General features: G+C 41.4%; 1 protein-coding gene across 3 annotated transcripts in view; it reads right to left on the minus strand.

Moving 5' to 3' along the window:
• The window catches only part of SKAP2 (src kinase associated phosphoprotein 2), a 182291-nt gene that overhangs the window by 60697 nt on the left and 96230 nt on the right, over nucleotides 1-25364 (minus strand). For 2 of the 3 annotated variants that reach the window (XM_053410013.1, XM_053410015.1), the window contains exons 12-13: nucleotides 24061-24162; nucleotides 21631-22240 (exon numbers count right to left, since the gene is read on the minus strand). In XM_053410013.1, the coding sequence (XP_053265988.1) occupies nucleotides 24070-24162 (93 nt within the window). In that variant the 3' untranslated portion in view covers nucleotides 21631-22240; nucleotides 24061-24069. Of the gene's footprint in view, nucleotides 1-21630; nucleotides 22241-24060; nucleotides 24163-25364 lie in introns of those variants that run through there. The other variant, XR_008332932.1, reaches the window with a different exon arrangement.

The following is a 25364-nucleotide window of genomic DNA, read 5'->3' on the forward strand; positions in this document are numbered from 1 at the left end:
CCTCGGGTTAAGTACTTAATTTGTTCCGGAGGTCCGTTCTTAACCTGAAACTGTTCTTAACCTGAAGCACCACTTTAGCTAATGGGGCCTCCTGCTGCCGCCACACCGCTGCTGCCCGATTTCTGTCCTCATCCTGAAGCAAAGTTCTTAACCCGAGGTACTATTTCTGGGTTAGCGGGGTCTGTAAGCTGAAGCGTATGTAACCTGAAGCGTATGTAACCAAAGGTACCACTGTATCTCAATTCTCCAAAGGAACATCGACCCCGGATGAGTGTCTTCAAACCGCCTGGGATCTTGCTCCGGCTTGGCAGAGAGTGGAGGAGGCACCCGACTTTTGTAACCATTTCCTATCACATGGACTCAAGCACAGTTGTTGTTGTTGTTTGTCAGAGTCTACTAGTACATTCAATTGCAAGCCATTAGGTGTTGACTAATCAAGATACTGAAAAATCAGATGTTGTACATGTATATGAACCAGGCTGTAGATCAGAGCTGGGGAACCATTAGCCTTCCAGATGTTCTGGGACTACAATGCCCACCATCACCCTAACCACTGACACGGCTGGCTGTGGCTGATGGGAGCTGTAGTAGTCTGGAGGACCACAGATTCCCTGTTCATGCTTTATGGACTCAAAAGGATGCAGTACCAATCACGATTGCTGATTTGACTAATTCTAGGCACCTTGTTGCACAATTTCCCCCCAGATATTTTTTTAAAAAGTCAATCCTCAGAAAAGGGATGGCTTTATGAAAAGGAGGAACCATTTTTAAGCTCCACTTGACTTATTTAAAGGGAATTCTGTATTAGATTAAGCCTTTGTGCAACATAGCACATGGGAGAAAAAAGCAAAAAACCAGGAGTCACAACAGCAATCAAGGTCTTTCATTCCTTTACAAAATTTGGAGGCATTTTAAATTATGCAATCAAACGGGGGGGGGGGGGAGAGTGTGATATGATTAAAATACATGAAAGAAGAAGAAAAACAGCAAGCGACTGTTATGGCTTTCAGCTGTATCAGAGCTAAGCAGTAACCGTATTATTTCTGCAAACTATTTTCACTTAGCACAGTTCAGATGGAATTATTGCTATGACCTTTTAAAAATGTGAAAGAGTGAATCAATACCCTTTCAGAGGCAAGATTGCAGGAGCAGAAACCAGCCCAGCTGTAATGGTGTGTATTTCTGCATCAGAAGGCAGTTGAAACCTAATTATCGTCAATCACGTACAAGGTAGCCTCGATGAGCACAGAGCACTATGACTGTATTTGTGTGACAGAGAGAAAGAAAGAGAAAAAGAGGGATTGGAAATGTGCATGTGAAGCCAACACATATACACCTTATGTGCTCTGCATACAGATCTTCTGGTCCCTATAACCTATGATTTAAGGGTGAATGATAGAGATTGTCTCTCATTTCCAATAACTAACACTGGTGTGTCAGAAATATCATGTACGACTGGTTGGCAGCTTGCCACCTTCCAGCAGACCTTGCAGCCAAGAATCATGGTTTATTGTCGACATACAGCACACATCCAAATGCTTACTTGGACGTGTGCTGTATATTATTAAATAATAAGAGCAAGCAGCCAATCTGCCACTTCCCCTAGGGTCTATAGGAAATGGTTCAGGTTTGGAGTTTATGTTTGTTTCTTTGGTGTTTGTTTTTTAGAAAAACAAAAATCCAACAATTCAGAGAAAGTGAGAAACAAAACAATAAAATATCATATTTCAGCACACTGCCTTATTAATTGCATAGATTTATTGTGCTTGATGGATTAGGGAGGGAGAGGTCACTGACGGTTTAGCCAGGACAAATGGTTTCTGGTTCGCACAGTACGTTTTTGTCCTTCCCACAAGTAAAAATTTCTAAGCATCGCACAACGTAAAAAGCAATAAGCAATATAATTAAAACAAAAATTCGAACCAAAACACCACTAAAACAGTAGTATAAAAGTATATAGAGATAGGGATTCATGAAATTCAAACAAATAAAAACAGGATCTGATCTCTGGGCAAAAAACAATACCTTTACAACACTTCTGGTGTCAGAAGGAAGGGTACATAGTACAGGGGCCACAGTGGGAAATGCCCATTTTTTGTGTTACCAGCCTGTGATATTAGACAGATCGTCATACCATGAGTTCCCCAGAAGATCTAAGTGTTCTTATAGGTCTATTCAGAGTGCTGGTAGTCTTTCAGGGCACCTGCTTTGATAACCAAATTTGATGGATGATTCAGGACAGGTAAGAGAAAGCACTCCTTCATGCAGCCCATAGTTAAACTATGGAACTCACTGCCACAAGACGCACCTACTTGGAGAGGTTTGAAAGAAGATGAGACAAATTCGTGGAGGATCACACTACCAATGGCTCCTAGTCACAATGGCCATGTTCCACCTCCCCTATGAGAGGCAGTTGGCTTTGAATACCAGCTGCTGTGAATCACAGGTGAGCAGAGGGCTGTTGCCCTCAGGTCCTTCTTGTGTGATTCCCACAGGTATCTGGTCAGACGCAGGATGTAGGACTAAAGGGGTCATTGGTCTGATCCAACAGGCTCTTACTATGTTCATAAATTACCTATATTTCAAGGGGCTAGCATATATATATATATATATATATATATATATATATATATATATATAAAATAAATAAAATCATTTCCCAAATTGTGCACCAAATGTTTCAAAAAATGAAAGAAGAGCTGAGAAAGCAATTGGGGTCTCCGTGGTAAGTGCTAAAAGGCAGGCGTCAGCTTAATGAAGGAGGAATTCCTTCCCCCTTGTTCCTTGAATTTAAGGGGCAAAAAATAGGAGATCACTTAATGAAGCCCACAAGCCACAACACCACACACCCCATAGTTTTTGCCAACACCACACACAAACACACACACACACAGAGGGGGGGGGCAGACAACAATATCTCTGCTCCTTATAGTGATGCAGGCTGTTACTTAACTCCTTTGTTCCTCCCATTTTTTTTCAGTGGGCCACCACTGAAGAGACCCTGTCTGGTAAAACCTGATAGATCTTCTGTTCCAATGTCTTTCCTGCCAACAGTGAAATCAGGACATCGTCACAAATACAAATGTAAGCTGGAGGAGCTCCTTTTCAAGTGGTTATATCAGTGGTTGGTCACTGGCAGCAAACTTCGGCATTAGCTTTGCATTTAGAGATGTCCCTTGATGCTGGGGGAGATATTTGGATGCGGAAATAAATTTGTGAGATGCCTACAGCAATGAAATTGAATGGAAGTCTCCCTCCCAGCAACCCATGGGTTCTGCATGCCCTATGATTCCACAGTTGCAGTTTGACACAGGGTGAAGCCAGCACCCAATCAGCACCCAATCATCTTAGCTTTTCTTTACGTTAGGGAAGAGGAACCTGTGATCCTCCAGCTGTTGCTTGATTGCAACTTCCACCACCCCTGGTTATGTGGACGGGGCTTATGGGAGTTGGAGTCTGACAATATCTGGAGGACCGCAGGTTCCTCATCCCTGCCCTATGCTAGTCCAAATAGTATAGCGCAGGATTCATGTAGGAAGCACAGTGAGAATTGCTTCATGTGCTTGTTCCAGGAGGTTGTTGTTGTTTAGTAGTTTAGTCGTGTCCGACTCTTCGTGACCCCATGGACCAGAGCACGCCAGGCACTCCTGCCTTCCACTGCCTCCCGCAGTTTGGTCAGACTCATGTTCGTAGCTTCGAGAACACTGTCCAACCATCTCGTCCTCTGTCGCCCCCTTCTCCTTGTGCCCTCAATGTTTCCCAACATCAGGGTCTTTTACAGGGAGTCTTCTCTTCTCATGAGGTGGCCAAAGTATTGGAGCCTCAGCTTCACGATCTGTCCTTCCAGTGAGCGTTCCAGGAGGTACCTTGGCTCTGAAGAACTTCCTGTTACACTTCCTGTCACTGCCCCAGTCGCTGCCATCTGCAGGCACCCTTGCGGTATCTCAAGGCCTCATCAACCAAACAGAACGGCAGATGAATCAATCTTCTTTATTTGGGTTTTCAAGCCAGTCTCATCATTGGAGCCATTAAGAGAACTTTGAAATAATTACCTGTAGTGTAATAAATGTTTGTGTACGTTCAGTCTCTCCATTTATCAACAAGATACTAAACCGAGTGCTTAATTTTATACAATAGCCTAAAGGTGAGAGCTTGACATTATGCTAATATCCTTCAGCACAAAAAAACAGAAGGTTCTCCAACTGTGTTGATAGAGAGAAAGTGTCTGGCAAACACATTGCAACTGTTCTCCCGCTCGCTTTCTTCCTTTAAATACACACACAGGCATGCCACACAACTGCTGTCAGTTACACGGCTTGAAAGTGACAAGCAAGAAATTTACTGATATTTCTGCAAGTACTCCTAATATTTTTGAAAAACTGCAAGCAACACCAAAACAGCCAACTAGTAAATGATGGTACTAAAAACCCAAAAGAAGCAATGCCTATATTAGAAAACCAGCAGACCCCCCAATTTAAAATAATCCTAAATGATTTTTTTAATCACATTTTAAAAAAACTTTAAATCAAGCTTTGGTACAAAAAGTTGAGCTGTAAGAAAGATAAGAGTTATAGGACAACTACAATTTGCTATCAATGATATGCATTCCCCAAATTCCTATATGACTTCTAATTTATTATTATTTATTTATTGCATTTACACCCGACCTTTTTCTCCAAGAACCTCAAGGTGGGGTACATGGTTCTCCCCATCCACATTTTATTCTCACAACAACCCTGTGAGGGAGGTTAGGCTAAGAGGCAATGACTGGTCCTAGTGAGATTCACACCTGAGTGGGGATTTGAACCCTGGTCTCCCAGGTCCTAGGCTGACACTCTAACCATTATACTATATATACAGGCTTTCCAATGCAAGGTATAATGCAACACAAAGAATTCACTTACATACTAAGACATTTATTCCAGTTTCAGTATAAAGCCCATCTCCCTTCCATATGAATGAATAACCAGATTTTGTGATGGGCAAGACTACTGTTTCTGTGTTATAGGTTTACCTCAGTGGTGAGGTGATAATACAGCCAAGGTTTTAGATAAATGAAATATGAAGGAAAGCAGGAGAACTCGAGAAGCAATAAAGCTCAATAGCTGTAACTGATATACCAAACTTTTGAAGCAAGATCAATCAATTTAAGACCAAACACCCTCCACCAGGTGAGTCTACTAGATGAGGTTGGGGGTGGGGACAACCAATCAGATATTGGGAGGCTTCTAAGAAGAGCTGCTCCACCTGTGGCATACCCTTCCCTGACAGGTAAAGCAAGACACTTGTTTGTTTGTTTTTTCATTTAGAAAACAAATTAAGATGCATCTGTTCACTGTATTTTTAATAGTTTTTTTTAAAAAAATAGCTTTTATTACTGCTGAGTGGTTGCTTCAATTGGATTTATATATCTCTACCTCTTTTTGTGAAAGTTCAAGATATCTCAATTATTTGTCACTACATGTTCTCGTCACTTTTAGAGTCTGTGTGCTGCTTCAAGTACGGTAATTAATACTTTTAAGCGGCCTCTAAATATTTCTGGTTGCGGTCCAAATATTACAAAACACTTAGAGGGGATTCATCATAAATGGCTTTCAAAAACACCACAATGTTTTCAGGTCTTAATGTGTTTTTTCCACTGTTGATTCTACTATTCAATATTGAAAACATGCTGGGCAAATTTAAATAATTAGGGTATTTCTACAGTAGTGAAGAATACGGTGTTGTTGCCTAAAGATGTGTATCTGTCATCCCACCCGGTAACCTTTACTTCCATGATACCCTTGCCTTGACCAATAAAGAACATCACTTATCTTCTTGATTGCACAGGTTGCCCATATTGGTTCCCTCATTGCTCGGAATTAATCCCAATAAACAGGTGATGAGCAATTGTCCGTAATGTATTCCCCTTTCTCCGGGCAGTCAATAGTAAAATATGAGCGTAATATTCAGTGTCGTTATTGCCTATCGGGTGGTCCTGTGGCAAACAAGGCATTCGGTACCCAGTCCGTGCAGAGTTCCCGGATGAAAGGAATGAAACCAGGGACAGCAGTCAAAAAATAGTGCCTTATGACTGCATAATTCACTTATGGGGTCGCACTGAAAGAATTGTTGCTTTCAGTGGGTCTTGCCCTGAAAGCATGTTTTGCAAAACAGACTTCTTTCCCAGCGTACACATTCACCAAATTTATGCAAGAACAATTTCTACTGTAAATCAAGCTACTCTTGATACCCTGTCTGGCAGTGCCTCACGACATACGGTTTTCAAGCTCTCCCACAGGGGCAATGAAATTATTGTTGTTGACCATAGTCTTGTGTCACCATCTCCTTAATAACAATATACCATTGTTTTCAAATTTCTTTTCCTAGGGTCCAAGAAATATATATATATTCTGAAGACAAATCAGAAGATGAATAGAGATAATAATTTTAATTTATCTCTGGTGATTTAATTTGCAGATAACTGTGGTTTGTTTCTTGGATAGGATCTTTACACGAAACGGGGAATCTATGTGCCTGTTTAACATCATTAAGGGAATATTATATTGACTGCAAAGGCTTAGTGAAGTAACCAGCTTCCATGTGGTTATATCAATCTATTTTCTGTAACACTGTACACCAGTTTTCTCCCCCCAGAGTACTCCCGGTAATGCTGAGAAAGTGTCAGAAATAATGACTGTCTACCTATATCTGCAATAAAATGTAGAGCATGGATATTATAGTTGTAAGTATCAAAGATTTATTTCATGACTGCAGGTAATGATGAATCTTTTAGCACAACTAATGTCTAGAGGAAACCTCCCTTCTTCTCTGAGCTGTCACAGGGACGACTATTTATAGGGCCCTTAGTGCAGTGGGGTTTTAGCATAAAGAGGCAATGCGTCTGAGGTGCCACTGGATTGGAAGTGTTTGCAAGGGCTTCCTCTCATTGAAGATCTCTTAGTGGATGGCATTAGATTCCCTCTTTGTGTGTTTACGTCCCCCCAAAGACAGGGGACAGATGTTTAACATCAGACCATTAATCCCTGAGCCCAGGTTCCTGTGACAGCGGAAACCCAACAGAATGAGCCCTTTGCCTTAGCTCAGTGTAAATGTCGCAGTTTACTGCTGATTTACAGAACAGGGTCAGGCCATTAGAAACTTGGCAATCTTCTGTACAGCTGGAAAACAATATGCATGATAAGCTAAAATTCAATACCTTCTTTCACTAATTAAATGGGTTCCCACCAGGACCAAAGGGGAGGGGGGTCGGGGGGGAGAGAGAGAGAGACTCAACAACACAAATTACAAACACACAGCCTTTTCTGCATTCCGGTGCATTTTTCCTGCCTAGGCAGACCAGGGTCCATTTGGGTACTTTTCCTTAGAATACACCCAAGGATTTAACCCTAAGATGTTTACAGCAGAGGAGGCAGCGCTGGAGTGAGAATTGCCCCTCTCATTCTGTTTTCCAGGCTGCCTCATTATGCTTTTGTCTTGTCAAAGCAGACAGACTAGCATATAAACCACTACCAATATTTTAAATGTCCTCCTTCCTATTTAGGGCTGTTTGTTTTTTGGTGCGGGGTGGGGGGGGGAGGGATTGGACAGCTGGTAGATCACACTCACAAAAACAAAATCTGACTAATTTGTTGGAAGGATCTCTTCCCCCCCTTTGCAAAATGCCAGCCTTTCATTTCTAATTTGAACTCCCCACTCCTTTCCATTATAGCTGGAAATTTTGGATGTCCCTCAAGCCGTGTTGATATATGAGAGCGAACTGGAGTGTCATCATTAGAAAACTATCTGTTGTTTCAAGGCCAGCGTAATTAACTTTTCTTGCAGATGAGCGTGAGGATGCCATGAATAACAGCAAATATTTAAATAAGCAGGTTTGAACGCCTAATATCGCAGCCAGCCAAGAAAAGGGTTAGAAAACAACAGCCCTGGGAAACATGGGACTTTGCTTTCGGGAATCCCTCTGAAATAACTGGGATCGAAAGATGAACTATGGAAGTAAAGGGGAACAAACACAAGAAAATGACATCTTTTTTCCGCACGAAACCACCAAGAGATTTCATATTTTTGCCTGGGAGTTGAGGATGGGCCCTTGAGCTTCCTCAACAACTGAATAGTGAATAATATTTAGCTCAAACATGGTTAAGTTTCAGACATATTCGTTGCAGGAAGAGACTGAACAGCTGGAGGTTTTAAGTAAAATCAAAAACAGCTACGGGCTTTAACTCGGATCCAAACTGTATGAATAATAACCAAAATAATAGTAATAAAAATCTGGTAAGTATAAATCTCATCAGCCAATGCAAAAGAACATTCTAAATCTATTAATATTTCCAAAGACATTATCTCCCCGCCACCCCACTGCTCTGTGACTTGTCATCTCAGCGATATTATTTGCCTTAAAGCATCATCTAAGTGGTTTTCTTCCCCTGTGTGAAGCATCTTCTGCAACCTTCGCAGGATACAGCCCACTGCTCCCCTGCAGGAGAACAAGATGATCATTAACAACCAAAGACACTTCAGGCACAAGCCAAGGCTCTGGTGTCTCCAAACCTTCCTGTCTGCCATCAAAATTCATCTCCTGTCAACTGTTCTAGGAGCAGAAAGGCTTCTCATTACAGCATCATTCCCCTCTTGCAAGAAGCCCTGATTGCTGCACTGGTGCCTTTGGAAGGCAAAGATGTAATTTAGCAAAATAATGTACCATGCTGATTAATTTAATGTAGCCCATGACTAATTATGGTAATTCATTACATCTACAATTAGGCTAAGTAATTTATTGCACTGCAGTCTCATAAAGCAGAGGATTTATATCGAGTTTTGAATGTCACCCAAAGGACATTTCTGTACCTTGTCTTTACTGAAGCGGAATAAGGCTGCCAGCTGAGATGAGCCAAAAAAATTTTTAACTCCCTATACACCCTTCCTCTGCCATATCTGATGTTTGTATCGCTGGCAATCTGCAGGTATGAGGAGACATTTTCTGGCCAGATCCTCTTCCTGAAATTCCACCTTTGTGATTACTTGGCATTGCAGGGCTTAAAAAAACCAAAACAAATCCTAAACAAATTACCATATTATTATTAAAGCCATACACCAATTTTACTTTGCATAAGGGCTGGAAGAATTTAGGCTCACTAGACCCTCCCTGCATTGTAGCATTTGATGGAAACGATTTCAGAAAACTGTCATGTTCAGCTCTGGATCTGCTTATGTTATAGAGTGTACCGCAGCCTCTTTCAACAAAGCAAATCTCCCCCCCCCCTTCATTTTTTGGCATGCCTTTGGCTGAAAGGAGGGAGGGAAGGAAAAATAGAACATCTCCCTTTCCTCTGGAAGAAAAGGGGAAAAAGTCGCACACATAGCATTATTGTGAAATACAGCCTCGCTGGTACCCTGCAGCGCAGTTCGCTCCAGCACTGGTGTACTTCAGAGACCAATTTGTTTAGCTGATCACTGTCTCTTTGACGTGGCTGCAAATGTTACCTTTCTTTTTCAATCAAAAACACAGCAGGGTGTGCCATCTGTTTGGCACAGCCTCTCGCTCTCTTCCCCAATGCCTTTTTGTGCTGATCATTTTACATGGCAATTTGTTCTTGAACCACCACCACCACACCAGCCCCTCTTTTCTTAGCTTGGGCTTTGGTAAAAGAAAAGAAAACGGGGGAAGAAATTCAAACTTTTGTTTTATTTTATTAAAAGAATGTACTGTTCTGCTTTGGCATTTTGTGCCTACTCTCGAGTCTCTCATTTGATGGGCATCTTTGAAAGATCAGAAGAGAGATCTTTGTCCATAATCAGCTGGATAGCTGCCTGTCAGCATGAGGGTGATTTAAAAGAGACATGTTACCAAGGCTATTTTTCCTACTACTCCTGCTTACCATCGCAGTTCCGGTCATTTTCCTTTCTATGATTTAACCTAAGTAGCCTTGCTAATTAACCCATTTATTGAAAAGTTCCCTCTTCCCACCACGTATTCTTCTTCTTGTCACCACTATTATTATTAGCAAGTTAGCATAGAAATACATAATTTAACTGCACAGAAGCTGGACTGGAGAAGAGCTTAAATATCCCCTGTGCCACACCATCTCAGATACAACTCAGAGCACTGATAGCCCTCCTTATACCAGAACAGACGATGAGCACCCAACCTGAAGCCACAGGGATGCTGGTGGAGTTTGGGATGCCTTTGGCATGCAAATGAATCATCATTCCCCTTTCGGCTATGTGGGTAAGGCAGGCTAGCGGCCTTCATTAGAATTCAGTATCATACTGCTTTTCTAATGTTCATCTTCCAGTTGTGTGGGAAACACAGGGAGGGGAAACTGCTTCTACTACTATTACAGTCAACATGATATCCTAATTCTGAATTCATTCATTCATTCATTCCCCTTAAAGGGAATTATTACATTTTCAAAATGTGCTGCTCTCGAAGTCCTAAAGCAATGCAAATCCACTTCCTTCCCGTATTGATGAATTAAAAGCAAGCTTATGCCCAGCTTAGAATTGCAGTGAGCACTTTTAATTTTTGCTTCAAAAGAACAGATTGTGTGAAAGCTTTGAGCTCGTTCTGCTCTGAAAGTAATAATGCACTAAGCAAACAATAGTATCAGGTAAGGGTGTGTGTGTGTGTGTGTGTGTGTGCGTGAGAGAGAGAGAGAGAGAGAGAGAGAGAGAGAGAGAGAGAGAATGAATATCCAGAAATAACTCAGAAGAATATTAGGTGCCCTTCCTCTTTTGTCTGATGAAAAGTCTAATGGAAATAAAGCTAGCAAGAAAAATTGGGGCAGGATTACTACTTATGCCTTTTTTATTAAGCCAGGAAAAAGTTAGCTAATATTTGTATGAAAAGATGCAATTTTAGCATGATAATCAGATGTTTGCACAGTCAGGGCATTGTGACTAAATCATTTTTTCAGAGTGCTGATGTGCAGGGATTTATCTGCGGGGCGGAGGTGCAGGTTCACTCACGCTGAAGGCTGGACTCAAGAAACTACCAGATCTGTACTTTGATTTACTTGCAGAAAGACGACAAACCTCCTCTAAGACAAGTGACCTGGAGTAGAAATAGCACATAAGCATTGCAGATCTCAATATTTAACCAAATGTCTTGTTTCTGTCCCAAGCGTCTTCTGCTGTTGTGTTCACAGCGAGAAAGCAATTGAGTCTGAGACATTATTAGGTTTTCTAAGAAAGAAGCCTCCCTTGTTCATATAATCCAAAGTTATACACCAGCCTTTTAGGCATATCTTTTATATAGGCTCAGTGTTATTTGATAGGTTATTATTGCAAAAATGGCAGCTTAATTGAAAAGTTAAAACTTCTCTAAAGTGATATTCACTTAAGGCTATTAAGTCAATCTGAAGTATTTATGTGGTGGCTAAAAACTGTGTTTCTCTCACAGTCTTTTAAAATTCTCTTAGCTGGGAGATCGAGCTTACATTTTGTTAAATTAAGCTCCCAAAGATAGCAGATCCCTTCTTTATCTAAAGCGCACCAGGCAAAGAGAAAGAGAGAGAGAGAAATGTAACTCTCAGTGCCTAAACAAAACAATATTTCTGTAAAATCAGTTGTGGAGAAATGCTCCATTATACCATGTGGTGAATAGCATGGTAACACTACAGATAGTACAATATTAATCTTTAAAATTAAGACCACAAAGTAGGCTGTAATGCTGCTTCTGTCTAAGGATACTTCTACTGCAATTAAGTAATCAATATGGAGTATTTATTGCTAAAAGCCCAAGCATGAAGAGAAACACGGAAAAGGCACGCTTTAAACCAAGAGTAGGGAACCTTTTTTCAGCTCAAGGATTTCCTTCCCTTCCGGCCAAACTTCTGTGTGGGGCCAAGGGCAAAAGTAGATGCTATAACTAATATTATACCTTTGTGAAGCATCCTATTTCCACACAGTAGTGCACCCCTCTCTAGGCAAACAAGGGACGCGGGTGGCGCTGTGGTCTAAACCACTGAGCCTCTTGGGCTTCCCAATTGGAAGGTTGGCGGTTCAAATCCACATGACGGGGTGAGCTCCTGTTGCTCTGTCCCAGCTCCTGCCAACCTAGCAGTTCGAAAGCATGTCAAAGTGCAAGTAGATAAATAGGTACTGCTGTGGCAGAAAGGTAAACGGTGTTTCCGTACACTCTGGTTTCCGTCACGGTGTCTCGTTGCGTCAGAAGCAGTTTAGTCATGCTGGTCACATGATCCGGAAAGCTGTCTGTTAGGTCCCCCACATCCCTACTTTAAACCACGCCTGCTTGGCCATTCTCAAGAATGTCCTTTATTTCCCCCACCCAGATTAATTTACATATATTCCTCTGATTGCATCCCTAACTGTCCTACAAACCAGTCTGTCCTTACACCCAGCCTGAGGAACTGCACAGCCTTTTCTGAAAGACTCCTAGCTTGTAGTTTGGCATAGGTTTCCGTCTGTGTTGACCAAAGTAGTGCCGTAACTCAAAATATTACAGCTCTCAAGTCCATCACAGCTGTATGTTACACTTGGTCTTGTAGTTACTGTCATTGTTTACAGGAGAGACAGTTATTCTCAATGCATAGATTTCAGTATAAGATCATTGAGAACTGCTTTAAACTCAGGTGGAAAAAAAGAGAGTTCTTTAAAGGACCATCTACAAAGATATAGGCCAAAATATATATTAAATGTAGCAGCAGGTGCATGTGTCAGTGCGTGCGCGAGACAGAAATCCAGAATTATGACTGGGAATATGAAATCTCCTCCTCCCTCCTCTGCCCCAGTTAAAAGGAGAAGGATATCCTGAGAGATGCTTAATGTACAAGACAATGAACAGAGTATAATTCCATTACTGTAAAGCAGAATGGTGACCATTCCAAACTCTTCTCAGAAAAAGACATTTGCAGAGTGGCATTGTTATGGAAGTTTGGACATGGTCTGGCACTTGCAGAGATGAAGACTAGAGATGAAGAAACTCCTCCTCTCCCCACTTCCACACCCCATTCTTCTTTCCCCCCCAGGAATACACAGGCACACACAAAAGCAGGCCTGTGTATTCCCTTACGTGTGAATGCACCCATCTCCTGTCTATCTGTCAGCATCAGCATGGCCATAATGTTCAGATATGCTTAAGGAGAAAATTGTGGCTGTAAGTGAAAGGAAGGGAGACAGCCCCCCACGACTATATATTCATTGTTTCCCAGAAGACTCCCCTGATCAAGTTTCCGGCCACATGCACTGTACATTTAAAGCACTAATGAATTCTGGGAGCTGTAGTTTGTTAAGGGTGCTGGGAGTTGCTGGGAGACCCTTATTCTGCTTCCACAGCTACAATTCTCAAAGGGATTTAACCATCAATCCCTTGTTATAGCGAACCGTGGGAATTGTAGCTTTGTGAGGGGAATAGGGGTCTCCTAGGAACTCTCAGCAAACTACAGCTCATAAAAAAATTGGGGGTGCCATGGCAATTTAAAGTGGTATCATAGCACTGTAAGTGTAAACTGCTTGTTTTCCTTAAGGTACACCTACGTGGCAGCAGCCTGCACACAGCTGAAAGCATAGGAAGCATTCATAGAAAGCCTCACGTGAAGACTTGTTAGCTAGAGAGAGAGAGGAATTTGCCAAGTTTGTTTTCTGTCTGTTTCCTGTTTTCCAAGTCTCAAATTCAGTTCTGCCCATTTCCACATCAGCTTGTGATTTTTTTAAAAAGTCCTTACCAAAATTCATCAACGTTTTAGTACAAATCACAGTTTAGGTATGTGGTTTTCATGGCAATATATGAAAAAAATAATACATGAATTACCTGAGTGGAGAACGGCATTGTAAAATTTGGAGAAGTGCAAATTTTAAAGGGTAGCTGAATTTTGCTTCACGTATTGTTTTGGGAAGTATAAATTAGGTAAGTATGAGTTAAAATATGATCTGAATCTCCACCCTACCCCTACTGTCATTTATGAATAAAGGGGAAGGAGGCAATGCTAATGGTTCATTGGATTCTAAAACATGGATGTAATATAGCTGGTATCCAGTAGGTTCATTGAACTGGAGCAATGGACTAGAAGGGAATGGACTAACTCAAGGGTGACAATGCTGAGATGTTGTTGGTGTGAAGCCCAGTAGAGGGATGGTGTTACGTAGGCCCTTGAGATACTCTTAACCATCATGCTTACAGTCTTGGGGTGCCTTTAGATCCATCTTTGCTTCTGGATTCTCAGTTGACACCATTGACAAGGAGAGCCATTATTTAGATCTGTCCATTGTGTACATTATGCAACCCTTTCTCTCAGCCTAAATTCCTCATGTGTAAATGAATCTACTACTTACTCTCCCCCCCAACCACCACTCAGGGGCTGTTGTCAAAGGTAATGGTTGGAGAGACATATAAATGAAGGTCATCCCACTCAAGGATTGTGATACCCTGAATATTATTGTTTAGCTCTGGCTGGGTCCTTCTACAGATATCCTGGTGCATATTTAGGATATGTGTGATATTTAGGAAATGCTTTTGCCAAACTGAATGAGCCCTGATGACAGAAAACAGCAGACAGTCTTGGAATGGTTAGTCCTCTTCGTAGATTAATTATGAACTTGGGAGGTCCATAAAGATCAACTTCCAAAGGAAGTGATGGATTTTGTACACATACGAGAAAATACAGTGGGAACTGAAATGTTGTGATCCTTCCCGCACAGATTGCATCTGTGTATCCAAAGAAGTGTGTATGCATACCAAAGCTTATAACCAGAACAAACTTAGTTGGTCTCTAAGATGCTACTGGACAATTTTTTTATTTTTTTATATATTTCGACTGCGTCAGACCAACATGGCTAACTACCTGATTGCAGACATTGGTTAGATATGTAGAAAGAGCTTATGCAGACGTCAATTGCCCCGTACTCTCCAACAGACAGAGAGCACTCATGCAATGTGTCAATGACCCTGCCTCTTCCACTGGAATGAACAATGAAGAATCAGTGGATGGGTCAGTTGTAGCCACATGTTGGAACTCTGGTGTGTTCAAGCATGGCTTCAGTTCGATCAATATGTATTTGACAAAACTTACATGAAACACATCTCAAGCCGAGTTTATCTGACACTGATCACTTCGCTTCATTGACCCATTCTTAAATAATTGGTGTCTACACCTGGAAGCAGCTTGTTTCAAATACACAGAAGATGGTCCCAGCGTTGCTGTAAGCTCCAGCATGCATATCTAGAATGTTTACATATGTCTGATGTGCAACCAGGAAACTACACAAGGGAAAGAGATTAGAATTCAACTGAAACTCTCCAAACCTTGAATGTTTGAAGTGGGAATTAAAAATCTGCAGCGTGTATCCAAAGTTTCCATCTGGATAAGAGAGGTATCTAATATGAAAGAGATCTTCTCCACGCAGATGGATACCAGCACAAGAAAAGTCATGGACTACTTATCGCTCAGAAAGTAGTCCATATTCTACCAGACACAAATGATTTCTATCACAGAAGGACTGCTGGACACACACATTCAAATTCTGCAGGTTCATAATTTTCAGTGAAGGCTGTTCTGTGAAATACATGGGTGAGCATTCAATTCACAAACTCTGCTTAGAGCTAGCGAAACTTCGGACATGAATTTTGGTGTTTTAAGCATACCTAAACTTTGGATGTTTAGTTCCAATGAAATGAGCACTCCGGTGCAGTTAGTTTTGTACCTGGATCTGATGTACTGTATTCTTTCCATTTGTTCTACTGATGATTTGATTCTTAAGATTTTAATCGCTGAAACATTATGTTGGTCGCATTCGAATCTTTACTGTAAGCTACTTTGAACAGATTGTTGTAAAAACAGGATATAAATTACTAAATGAATATTATAGCACCCAAACTACTCAACCTAATTAGCTATAACTGAAATAGACCAGACATTTTTATGTAATTAAAGGAGATACATATTTTTTCTAGGACTGCCATAATGATAGACTGTTACTCTAAGGAAACGTTGTTGAGATCTTTTGCGATATTCTACATGTTTTCATTCCTGCACACTTTCTGCACTCTGCACAGGAAGGACATCACACTTTTGGAAATCATGAATATAAATCATGAATGCACTGTTTGTGAATGTGCAGGGAACAGCTTGCACAATTTTTTATAAGCTTCCATATATTTAAAAACTTTGATCGTCACAATGAATGATATATATAGAAGCAGTTTAATGGTACAGTATAAATTCAAGAAATATACAGTTTTTAATAAATACCACTGTTTAATGAAGTATGGCTCCTCTGTTTCATATAACTACAGCCTGCTAGGTGTCCACAGAAATTTGATGGATGGGGGCCTTCCATGTAGATTTGATCAGCGTTCTACAATATACCAGCGCCCATCTGCTGGTGTTCTTACAGAGGGAACTTCATTAATGATTTCCCTATTCCAAACTTCCAGTTTCTAACTAGTATTTAATACAGAGCAGGCCAATGTGAAGCAGCCTGCCTACTTAAGTATGCAGCAAAATACATTCCCCCCCCTCCATTCCCTATGACTTTCTGCTTCACTGTGGTGAACGGATTCCGGGAAACTTCTCTATGTGACTGCAAAACTGACTACACAGACACTGACATTCATATTACACACACAAAACCAGAACAACACTTGCTTGTCTTAATAAGTCGAGCGTCATTTCTATAGAACTAGGGTTGCCACAATTCAAACAATGGCAAAGTTGTTGAGCTATTTTTATATGGAATCAGCAAAAATGGCACTGCTGACATGGGCTGCCATACATCCGGATTTTCCCAGACGTTTGTCCAATATCTGCCCAGACGCTGCGGCCGACTGCAGTATTCCGGACATATGGCAACTCTAATAGAACATAGGCCTTGTTTTGAATAAGACCAGCCTTTCCAGCTTGATGTCCTCTAGGCATTTTGAACTACAGCTCCCATCAAACGCAGCCAGCATTGCCACTGGTCAGGGATGATGGCAGTACTGGTGTACGGTCAGTAGACTAAGGGGACTAGGCTAGACCCCTAAATGTTCCCCTGGCGCCTCCTTCCCAAAGCCCGGGAAACTTCTGCCTGGCTTACGGAGGGAAGCGACGCTCATGCACATAATGTCACACATGTGCCCCCCTTTCCATTGCCTCGCAATGGTGGCTCTGGCCCTAATTGCTCCCCTACAAAAAAATTCACCACATGCCACCAGAAGGGAATTATAGGCTAAAACATTAGAAGGGGTCAGGTTAGAGATGGCCATGGGCATAGCCAGAGGGGGGCAGCTGCTACCCCTCTAAATCAAGTAAATAAATAAAAAATACTTAGCTGACCAATTGTAGCACAATTCTGCCCCTGCCCAACAAAAGTCCTGCCTCCCCCAACATAAATCCTATGGAGATGGCTGAATTTGAAATGAAGTTCTTCCAAGAAGAACATGATGCACACTAGTAGAAAAGAATCTGTTTTTATTCTGAATCTGAAACTCAATTGCCTCTAATGGAAAGAATGCTAATCCAGGATCCAGCTAGAGAAGAGCAGATTTTCTTAGGTTTGCTTAAAAGATGAATTTGTGGTGACATCTTAAGGTCAATGTTGGCTTCTCTAGGCTAAGCATTTATGCCACGTCTCATAGGTTCGCTCCTGCCTCATTTTTGTTTTTGTTTACCAGCACAGAGACCTTGTGTGTGGTGGTTTTAAACAATCCTACTCTCGAGAAGCTATGAAACATTTACTTGATACTCAGGGGCAATAGGAGAGATTAACTTCAATATCTCCAGAAATTTTATCCACCTTATCCTTGGGATGGCTCAAGCTTAAGTTAGTTGATCTTGGGTCCCACTGAAATAGCTACTTAGGACTCATTTCCTGTTGATTTCAGTGAGACCTGAGTGCAATTCACCAACTTTCCTAACCTGTAAACACTCACTTGGGTGTATATCCCATTTGTATGTACTTCTGATTAGACATTTATGTGTGGTATTGCACTACTAGTCTTAAGAAAGGTTGTCCACTGCTATTGACCCCATCACTGTGAAGCCCAAGATCTAGAGATCTATGCAACAGTGTGTCCTCTCTTTGTTCATCCTATGTACACTTACCTGGGAGTATGCATCACTCAACTAAAGGTGACTTGCTTACGTGAGTAAACATGCACAGGATTAGGCAGCAAGTATCACAGCAGCTAGGGATGCGGGTGGCACTGTGGGTTAAACCACAGAGCCTAGGACTTGCCGATCAGAAGGTTGGTGGTTCAAATCCCCATGACGGGGTGAGCTCCCATTGCTCGGTCCCTGCTCCTGCCAACCTAGCAGTTCAAAAGCACATCAAAGTGCAAGTAGATAAATAGGTACCGCTCCGGCGGGAAGGTAAAGAGTGTTTCCGTGCGCTGCTCTGGTTTGCCAGAAGCAGCTTAGTCATGCTGGCCACATGACCCGGAAGCTGTACGCCGGCTCCCTCGGCCAATAAAGTGAGATGAGCACCGCAACCCTAGAGTCGGTCATGACTGGACGTAATGGTCAGGGGTCCCTTTACCTTTACTATCACAGCAGCTATAGGCTAATTCAGCCACTGGTTTTATTTATATCCCATTTCACCCCAGTAAACAGTACGTGCTTGAAGTTATTCACATAATTCCAGTTTATTTCTCTAATCAGAACTAGTGTCCGAAAGATCCGCATTTTCTGATTCTGAACTTCTTTGTACAGGTAATTTTGTCCCTCAACTCTGTGTTATTTCACTTGATGCAGGAGATGGGGAGAATCTGAGGCAAGTGAGCAGCAAGAAGAATCCAAGGAGCAAAATGCCAGGCATACTCATAAAGTGGACCAAAATACCCGGGTCTTTTGTGTCAGGCCCCAGATCTCTGTCCCTTTCCCCGATTTTCTTAAAAAGCTTTTGTGGCTATATGCACTGTCGGGTGCAGTGCTGATGAGACCCCCCCACCCAACATCTTAACTGAGTCAGTGGCACATATATTAGCACATGCAAATGTTATGTAAATTCATGTCATGGGCCCGTGCCCACAGCTCTTTAAGCACCCAGCACCTCCCCAGCGCCGCAGCAAGTTGCAAGTGCTTTTCCATAATCACGATCCAAGAGTGTTGCTTGTTTAACAATCCAGTCAAATGCAGCTGTAATTCTATCATCGCTAACATTAATCTATACTTGAATCTGGGATCTTAAAGAGATTTATAGTACAATGAACTGTCTGCAACAGTATTATTATTATTAAATCTGCTGCAAGAAGTGTTCCACTAATCCTTCTGAAAAAGAAAAGATTTCACTTTTAAAAAAAATATCCCCACATTTCCCCACATATATATAGCATGTTTACTTGCAAGTAAGCCTCACTGTGTTCCAAGTGTGTGTGCAGGATTATACGAGAACTAGTACATAGTACTGAGCTATTTCATTTCACACGAGAACCATTTAACATGCCATTCCCTCTCTGGTCACTACAAACAGGGCCCTGTTCCTGAGATTGTAAGGTATGGTACCTATAATCACTAACCATCTTTTTACAAGGAGATTGGGTCAAGGCTGAAACACAGAGGAGAAGATTTGCACCTCCACTATTGCCAATCCCTGAGTTTAACAGCAGGTGTCATGTCTGCACAGGTTTCTGTCGCACTGTAGAACACAGCAGTGGAATTGTTCCCCGTGGCAATTCGTTTTTAGTGTGCAAACGTGGCAATGTCTGCTCCCACAGCCCTGGCCATGTGAAAGGCAGATACCATTAAACGAGAGGCAAAGAAGTCTTTAGAACGGAGGGGCTCTGGAGCATGTAAGCGCACAACCAAGTGAATTACTGCAGGCGGTGTATATGAAATCATTATATAAGGTGGCATGGCTACATCACGGCGGCACTGCAATTGAAGGCATTTGTATTACCCTTACTCCTCTGAATAAATTCAGATGACAGCTCCATTTCATTTCTTCATTCACTTTGGAGGCCAGATGGCATTAGAATCATTTACTTCACCTTGTTGTGTTTAATTACTACAATCAACACACTATTTTCCAAATTAATCATAACAAAGTAATTTCATTAGTAACACAGCAGGCTGTTGAATTATTAGCATCATAACAGTTTGCAAACAATTAAACTTTATTTGAACCTTAAAAATTTGCAGCGTGGAACATTATTGTAAGATCTAATGGCGGCAGAGTACAAACCCACAGTACAGAGCAAATAATCAAGCAAAATGCTGCATAAAATATGACTTACAAAACAGCTCTCTCAGTATTCCAAGGAACGCAAAGGAAATATAAGTAAACAATGAGAACAAAGCAATTAGCATATATTGCAACGTTTTCTTCTGTTTGAGACACAGTAATGGGGGATTCTCCCATCCCCCCTAAAAAGGTTATGGTATTTGCCAAGATTTCAGAGCAAACATTTCACCCCTTTTATTTTGCAGGGTTATTCCAAGGCATGTCTACTTAAAAGGTGGGGATGCAATACCTTTGAAATATCTTCATTTGCAATGTGCGTGTGTGTTTGCTAAATATATCACTTTATATTGCATGGGGGGGGGAGGTTATGGATATAATAAAACTGCTGCTGTCTATATTCTCCTATCAATAGGAAAAATTGTTTGAAGATCTGTCATTCATCAGCTGGCTAAGGACTCCCTCTCCTGGATTTACATGAAAAGGGGAAGGGAGTCCTCCAAATATTTTAAGTCGCAAAAGATTCATCTGAGCGTGATGGTGGGGGATGGGTTTTCCCAGAAGCCCAATATGCTGTGAAAGTCTACTGCCATCTACTGGCAAACATTGGCAATACAGAGAAGTCTATTTCTCCCCCTTCAGATCAGTGCTAAGCAGCACTGATGTAATTTCTGGTTTGTTTGACTAGCACTGCTTCTCGGGGATTTAAGCCAGCTCCTCTACTTACCTGAGGAAGTCTTTAGTCCTTTGGACTGGATTGGATGACAACGCTTTGGCTTGTAAGCAGACATGTTTGAATGCTCCCCACCCAGCCCCCGGGGAGGAAAATCTCACGAACAAGAGAGTTGGATCCAGAAAAACAGTGCATGTCTACTTAGAAGTAAGCCCCTTTGAGTTCGGTGTGGGACTTGCTCCCTCATATATGAGTGTAGCAAAGCGTATCAAGTTAGTCACGTTTAGGTCTGAATTAGCTACTAACTTGTGACCATTCGTTTCAGTGGGAACATTTTTTGCTTCTTTTTGGAACGATTCCGGAAGGGGGGACTTTTTGCAAACATGTTCAGGAGCGACAGCGCACACGTCTTTTTCATGGTTTCGCAGGGGTTGCTCCCCCCCCCCCCGCATGGCTCGCACTCCACTCTCAGTTGGTTTTATTATGTCTCAGTGACATGTTGGTACATCATTACACAATCCCTCTATTACGCATATCCTGGTTTTCTGCGGATCATCTATAGGACTCACCGAGGAAATGTGAAGACAACAGAACCAGAAAGAGGAAGAAAAGACAGTAACCTCCCCCCCCCCCTTCAAAAAAAAAGGAAAAGCAAAGATTCACAATATTCAGGGTTGCTGGTGGGGGTTGTTGTTGAAAACTCTACAAAGGCACTGAATCTGGCGCAAGGATATGTAAGAATGTATCATAGAAAGTGCAACATAAAGCATCGATAATCAAAGATTATAGATAATCAAAATACAGATAGATAGATAGATAGATAGATGATAGATAGATAGATAGATAAATAGATAGATATAATTTCACATCATATATTATTTGCTACCACAGTGTCGTCGACTTTTGCATTTTAAAAGAATGTGAAAGTAATTAAAAATGTAAAATACCACTAAAGTAAAATGTCATTTAGGAAAAAGAAAGAAACCAGAGGAATATTTCACATCCAAGACTCTTTACTGTGTATAAAATGTAGAAGCTTAATTTTTGGAGATGTCTTCTGCGTCACTTGTGTTGAAATGAATGTGAGACAGTCCAGAATCTCTTGTAGATTTCCCTGACATTCATTTCAGCTGCAGCTGCTCAGGATACATATCCTGTGTGTGATGCCCGTTTTGCAAAAGTATAACAAATGACTGAACGCAACAGTTTTTAAAAATAACTCCAATGCAAAATAATTTGAGTCCTACGATAAGCAGAGATTTTCTTTAAAAAAAGTTTAGCTTAACTTATACATCAACACTCACAATAAACATTAAATATAAAAATACAGCATTAGAATCAATATGTAGAAGTGCAATATATTAGGGTTAATGCTCTTGCTAAAATCTAGGCACCTGCAGATTTGCATTGGCATACTTCTATGCCTGGCTTCCCGTAATTTCTAGATTCCACCTAATAAGAAAGAAAGAAAGAAAGAAAGAAAGAAAGAAAGAAAGAAAGAAAGAAGCCCACAGTTAATGCGTAAGAAAATACTCACACCACTTTGAAATGAATGGCAATCCTTGAATACTATACCTAACACCAGTGAATTAGTTTTCCCCATGGATGTGGATGAGCACACGCAAAAGTGCACAAACCAATCAGGCAGACATGGGCCTTTTTTTCTATGATCAGTCACCACTGATCTAGACTACAAAAACTAAAGGTAAGAAGACGCAGACAGAATGCTGTGTTTGTTCTGCATCGTTTATCTGCAGCGTTCAGAATTTAAAAGAAAAGATGGGGTTCACAAACCCCACCTTCCCCAATTTTAGCCAGATTGTGCCCATTACAGACTTCTAAAAACCAGAGATCAGGTCAGACACGAAAGGTAAGGGGGCTAGGTCACCTTGCTCTACTTATTTCCTCTAGGAACATAAATTCTGTCCATCCCTTGTATTGCTTGGCCAACAGTAGCCATCGATGGCAAGCTGGGAATCACCCTATAAAAGCTCTTGTGGCAACTATCCCACCAATGCAGAATAACTTCCCTACATGGGGCCATCTGATTGGCTGCATTTGCCGTATCATGGAGTGAAACCCAGAGCTGAATTAATTTAAAACGGTAGAGTCCAGGAATAATCGGGAGCTGTTTTGCCTTGGGATGATAATTATATAAAGAGGAGAAACATTCACAGACAAGTGGTATTTGCGATTTGAAGCAAGCCATGACCCCCATCAGCGTTAGCATTACTGGTGATGTAAAGAAATCCTAGGAAGCAGCACTTTCTGTTCTCTGAGTGGCCTGAAACCCCCTCATATAAGATCAATCCTATAATATGGCATTTGGAAACATGGAAGCACCCTGACAGTATCATCATCATCAGGCTGTTGTGTACACAGAATGTGGCTAACAGAGCTTGCCACTATTTGCTGCACTGGGAGAGCACCCTCACCAACTTGTTCAAACAAATGGTTCTTGCCTGCTGGTTTTGCTCAGGAAAAAGCAGTTCTGAGCATCTGAGGCAGAACCACAAGTGCACACAGCATTTGATGGGCTTTGTGTAGCAGCAGCACCCCCCCCCCCGGTGCCTTCCAGATATTTTGGACTACAACTCTCTTCAGCCACAGCCAGGCCTGCAGCAGTAGATAGTTGCAGTCCAAAATATCTAGGCTACCACCTGATATCATAAAGCCCCCTTGTCCCCTGTCCCATCCTGGAAGCAGTTTTGTACTCCTGGGTATGATATTGTTACAACTAAAAATACTAACACTAGTACCTTTGAGAAGAAGTGGGGAATAGAATTATGATTACTGTTGTGGTTACCATTATTGGAATTAAAGTTTACTAAATTTACAGGTGATGCTTCTTCCTCTGTTTAAAAAGGGAACCTCTGTGGAAAATAAGAAGGACAAGACTGGGTAGTGAATCAAGTGTTCAGTTTACTGGTCTGTATGCCACTTATGTCGTGGCAGCAAGAGCCTCATCCTGCAGAAAGAAAATCCTGCTTCAACATTACATCTGTAGGCACCCTCAAAAAATTGAGGCTGAAATATGGTGAGTCACCCGGGAAGGATGGGACGCATTGTGGAAGACGTATTTCCTCCCATTATACAATAGTTTATTTTATTTCACTTAAAACTACACTACAGGTCCATTTTTTATTTTGTTTTATTTGCTGCAGTCTTTATTAACAGAACTCCAGTGAAGATTCCTGGAAAAGAAATCTGTATGAAACAGAGAGCAAGGAACATATAAGCCATTACAGAAGATTGAATTAAAATGTACTTACCCGGGCCTCTCAAATATCATACATCTCCATTATGTAGGCTCTAGGCACCAAGCCAATGGTTCCTTTCATTTCTCCTACCCACCAGCCAAATCTACCGTACTCCTAATTGAAAACAATATGCAATATTAACCTTTAGTCTGATATAAATGCAATAGAGTTTTTGCATGTGACTCCTTAGGTTTCCTCCTTATATACAGTTACAAAAGCATGAATGGAAAATTAAAACATTAAGGAATTGCGTGTGTATGTGTTTCTGAAGCACTTGAAATGCAGTTAAGCAAAACAGGAAATTACATTTTTAAAGACTATCTGTTACTACGTCCTAGAGAGAGAGACAGCAAGAAAGAGAGACGAGAGAGAGAGAAATACTAACTACCTATAGCAAGCCAAAATTCACTCAATGAGCAATACAGAATGTGATTGTACTAATGTCTTGTTTTGTAGAGTTTGTATATACGTCTAGTTGTTGTTTTTAACAGTAATATCCAAACCATGCAGTCTTCATTGGCCTTATTTCATTCCTCGTTACCCACTTTGCTTTTCCTCAGTTAATGGTTCCCCTTGAACTTGCTGGTTTTGCCTGCTTTGCTCCCCCCTGCTAGTTTGAAGGAGAAATAAACCAACGATCTCTGGCTCAGTATTATGTCTAAATCAAGGATCGTGGCTCATTTCACGCCAAACACATCACAATCTGGAGCCAAGGTTTGTTCTTGGCTTACCGTGGTTTGAACAAAACATACTAAAAACCCAGGATTGGATGGACACAATACTAACCAAGAGATCATGGTTTGTGTCTCCCACACTCAAATGGGGAGCAGCAAAGTGAGCAAGATCAGGAAATCATTAACTGTGGTTTACTGTATCGTGTGAACTGGGTCGTTGTGTGTTGTGGGTTTAGGTTTGGTATTATCACCGGTATACTAATACTACTACTACTTCTTCTTTTGCATTACAGGTCATGAGGCTCATGGGGTGAATTCCCCTACAGTCAGGAAGCTTTACTCTGCCTTCTCTTTACATTCTTTCATCCGAAACCGTATCAACAGCTGACATTTGAAAACTAATACTTTATAATAAGGTATGGAGATCAGCTGGGAGCCATTCAGTAACGCAGCCTTGAGCTGTAAAGAACCTTGGTTAGTTAAGTTCACATATATGCCAAGTTAAGTTGACGTAGAGGGGCGATGCTCCCCACGCACAGCCTGTATCCCTTCTCAGAATTCACCATTCCTTTATGCGGAAAATTCTATCACAGTTCTCATATGCCTGACAGGTGACTAATGCATTTTGGTTTGGAATTTGCT

The sequence above is a fragment of the Podarcis raffonei genome, chromosome 12 (assembly GCF_027172205.1).
Source record: "Podarcis raffonei isolate rPodRaf1 chromosome 12, rPodRaf1.pri, whole genome shotgun sequence".
Taxonomy (NCBI): Eukaryota; Metazoa; Chordata; class Lepidosauria; order Squamata; family Lacertidae; genus Podarcis; species Podarcis raffonei.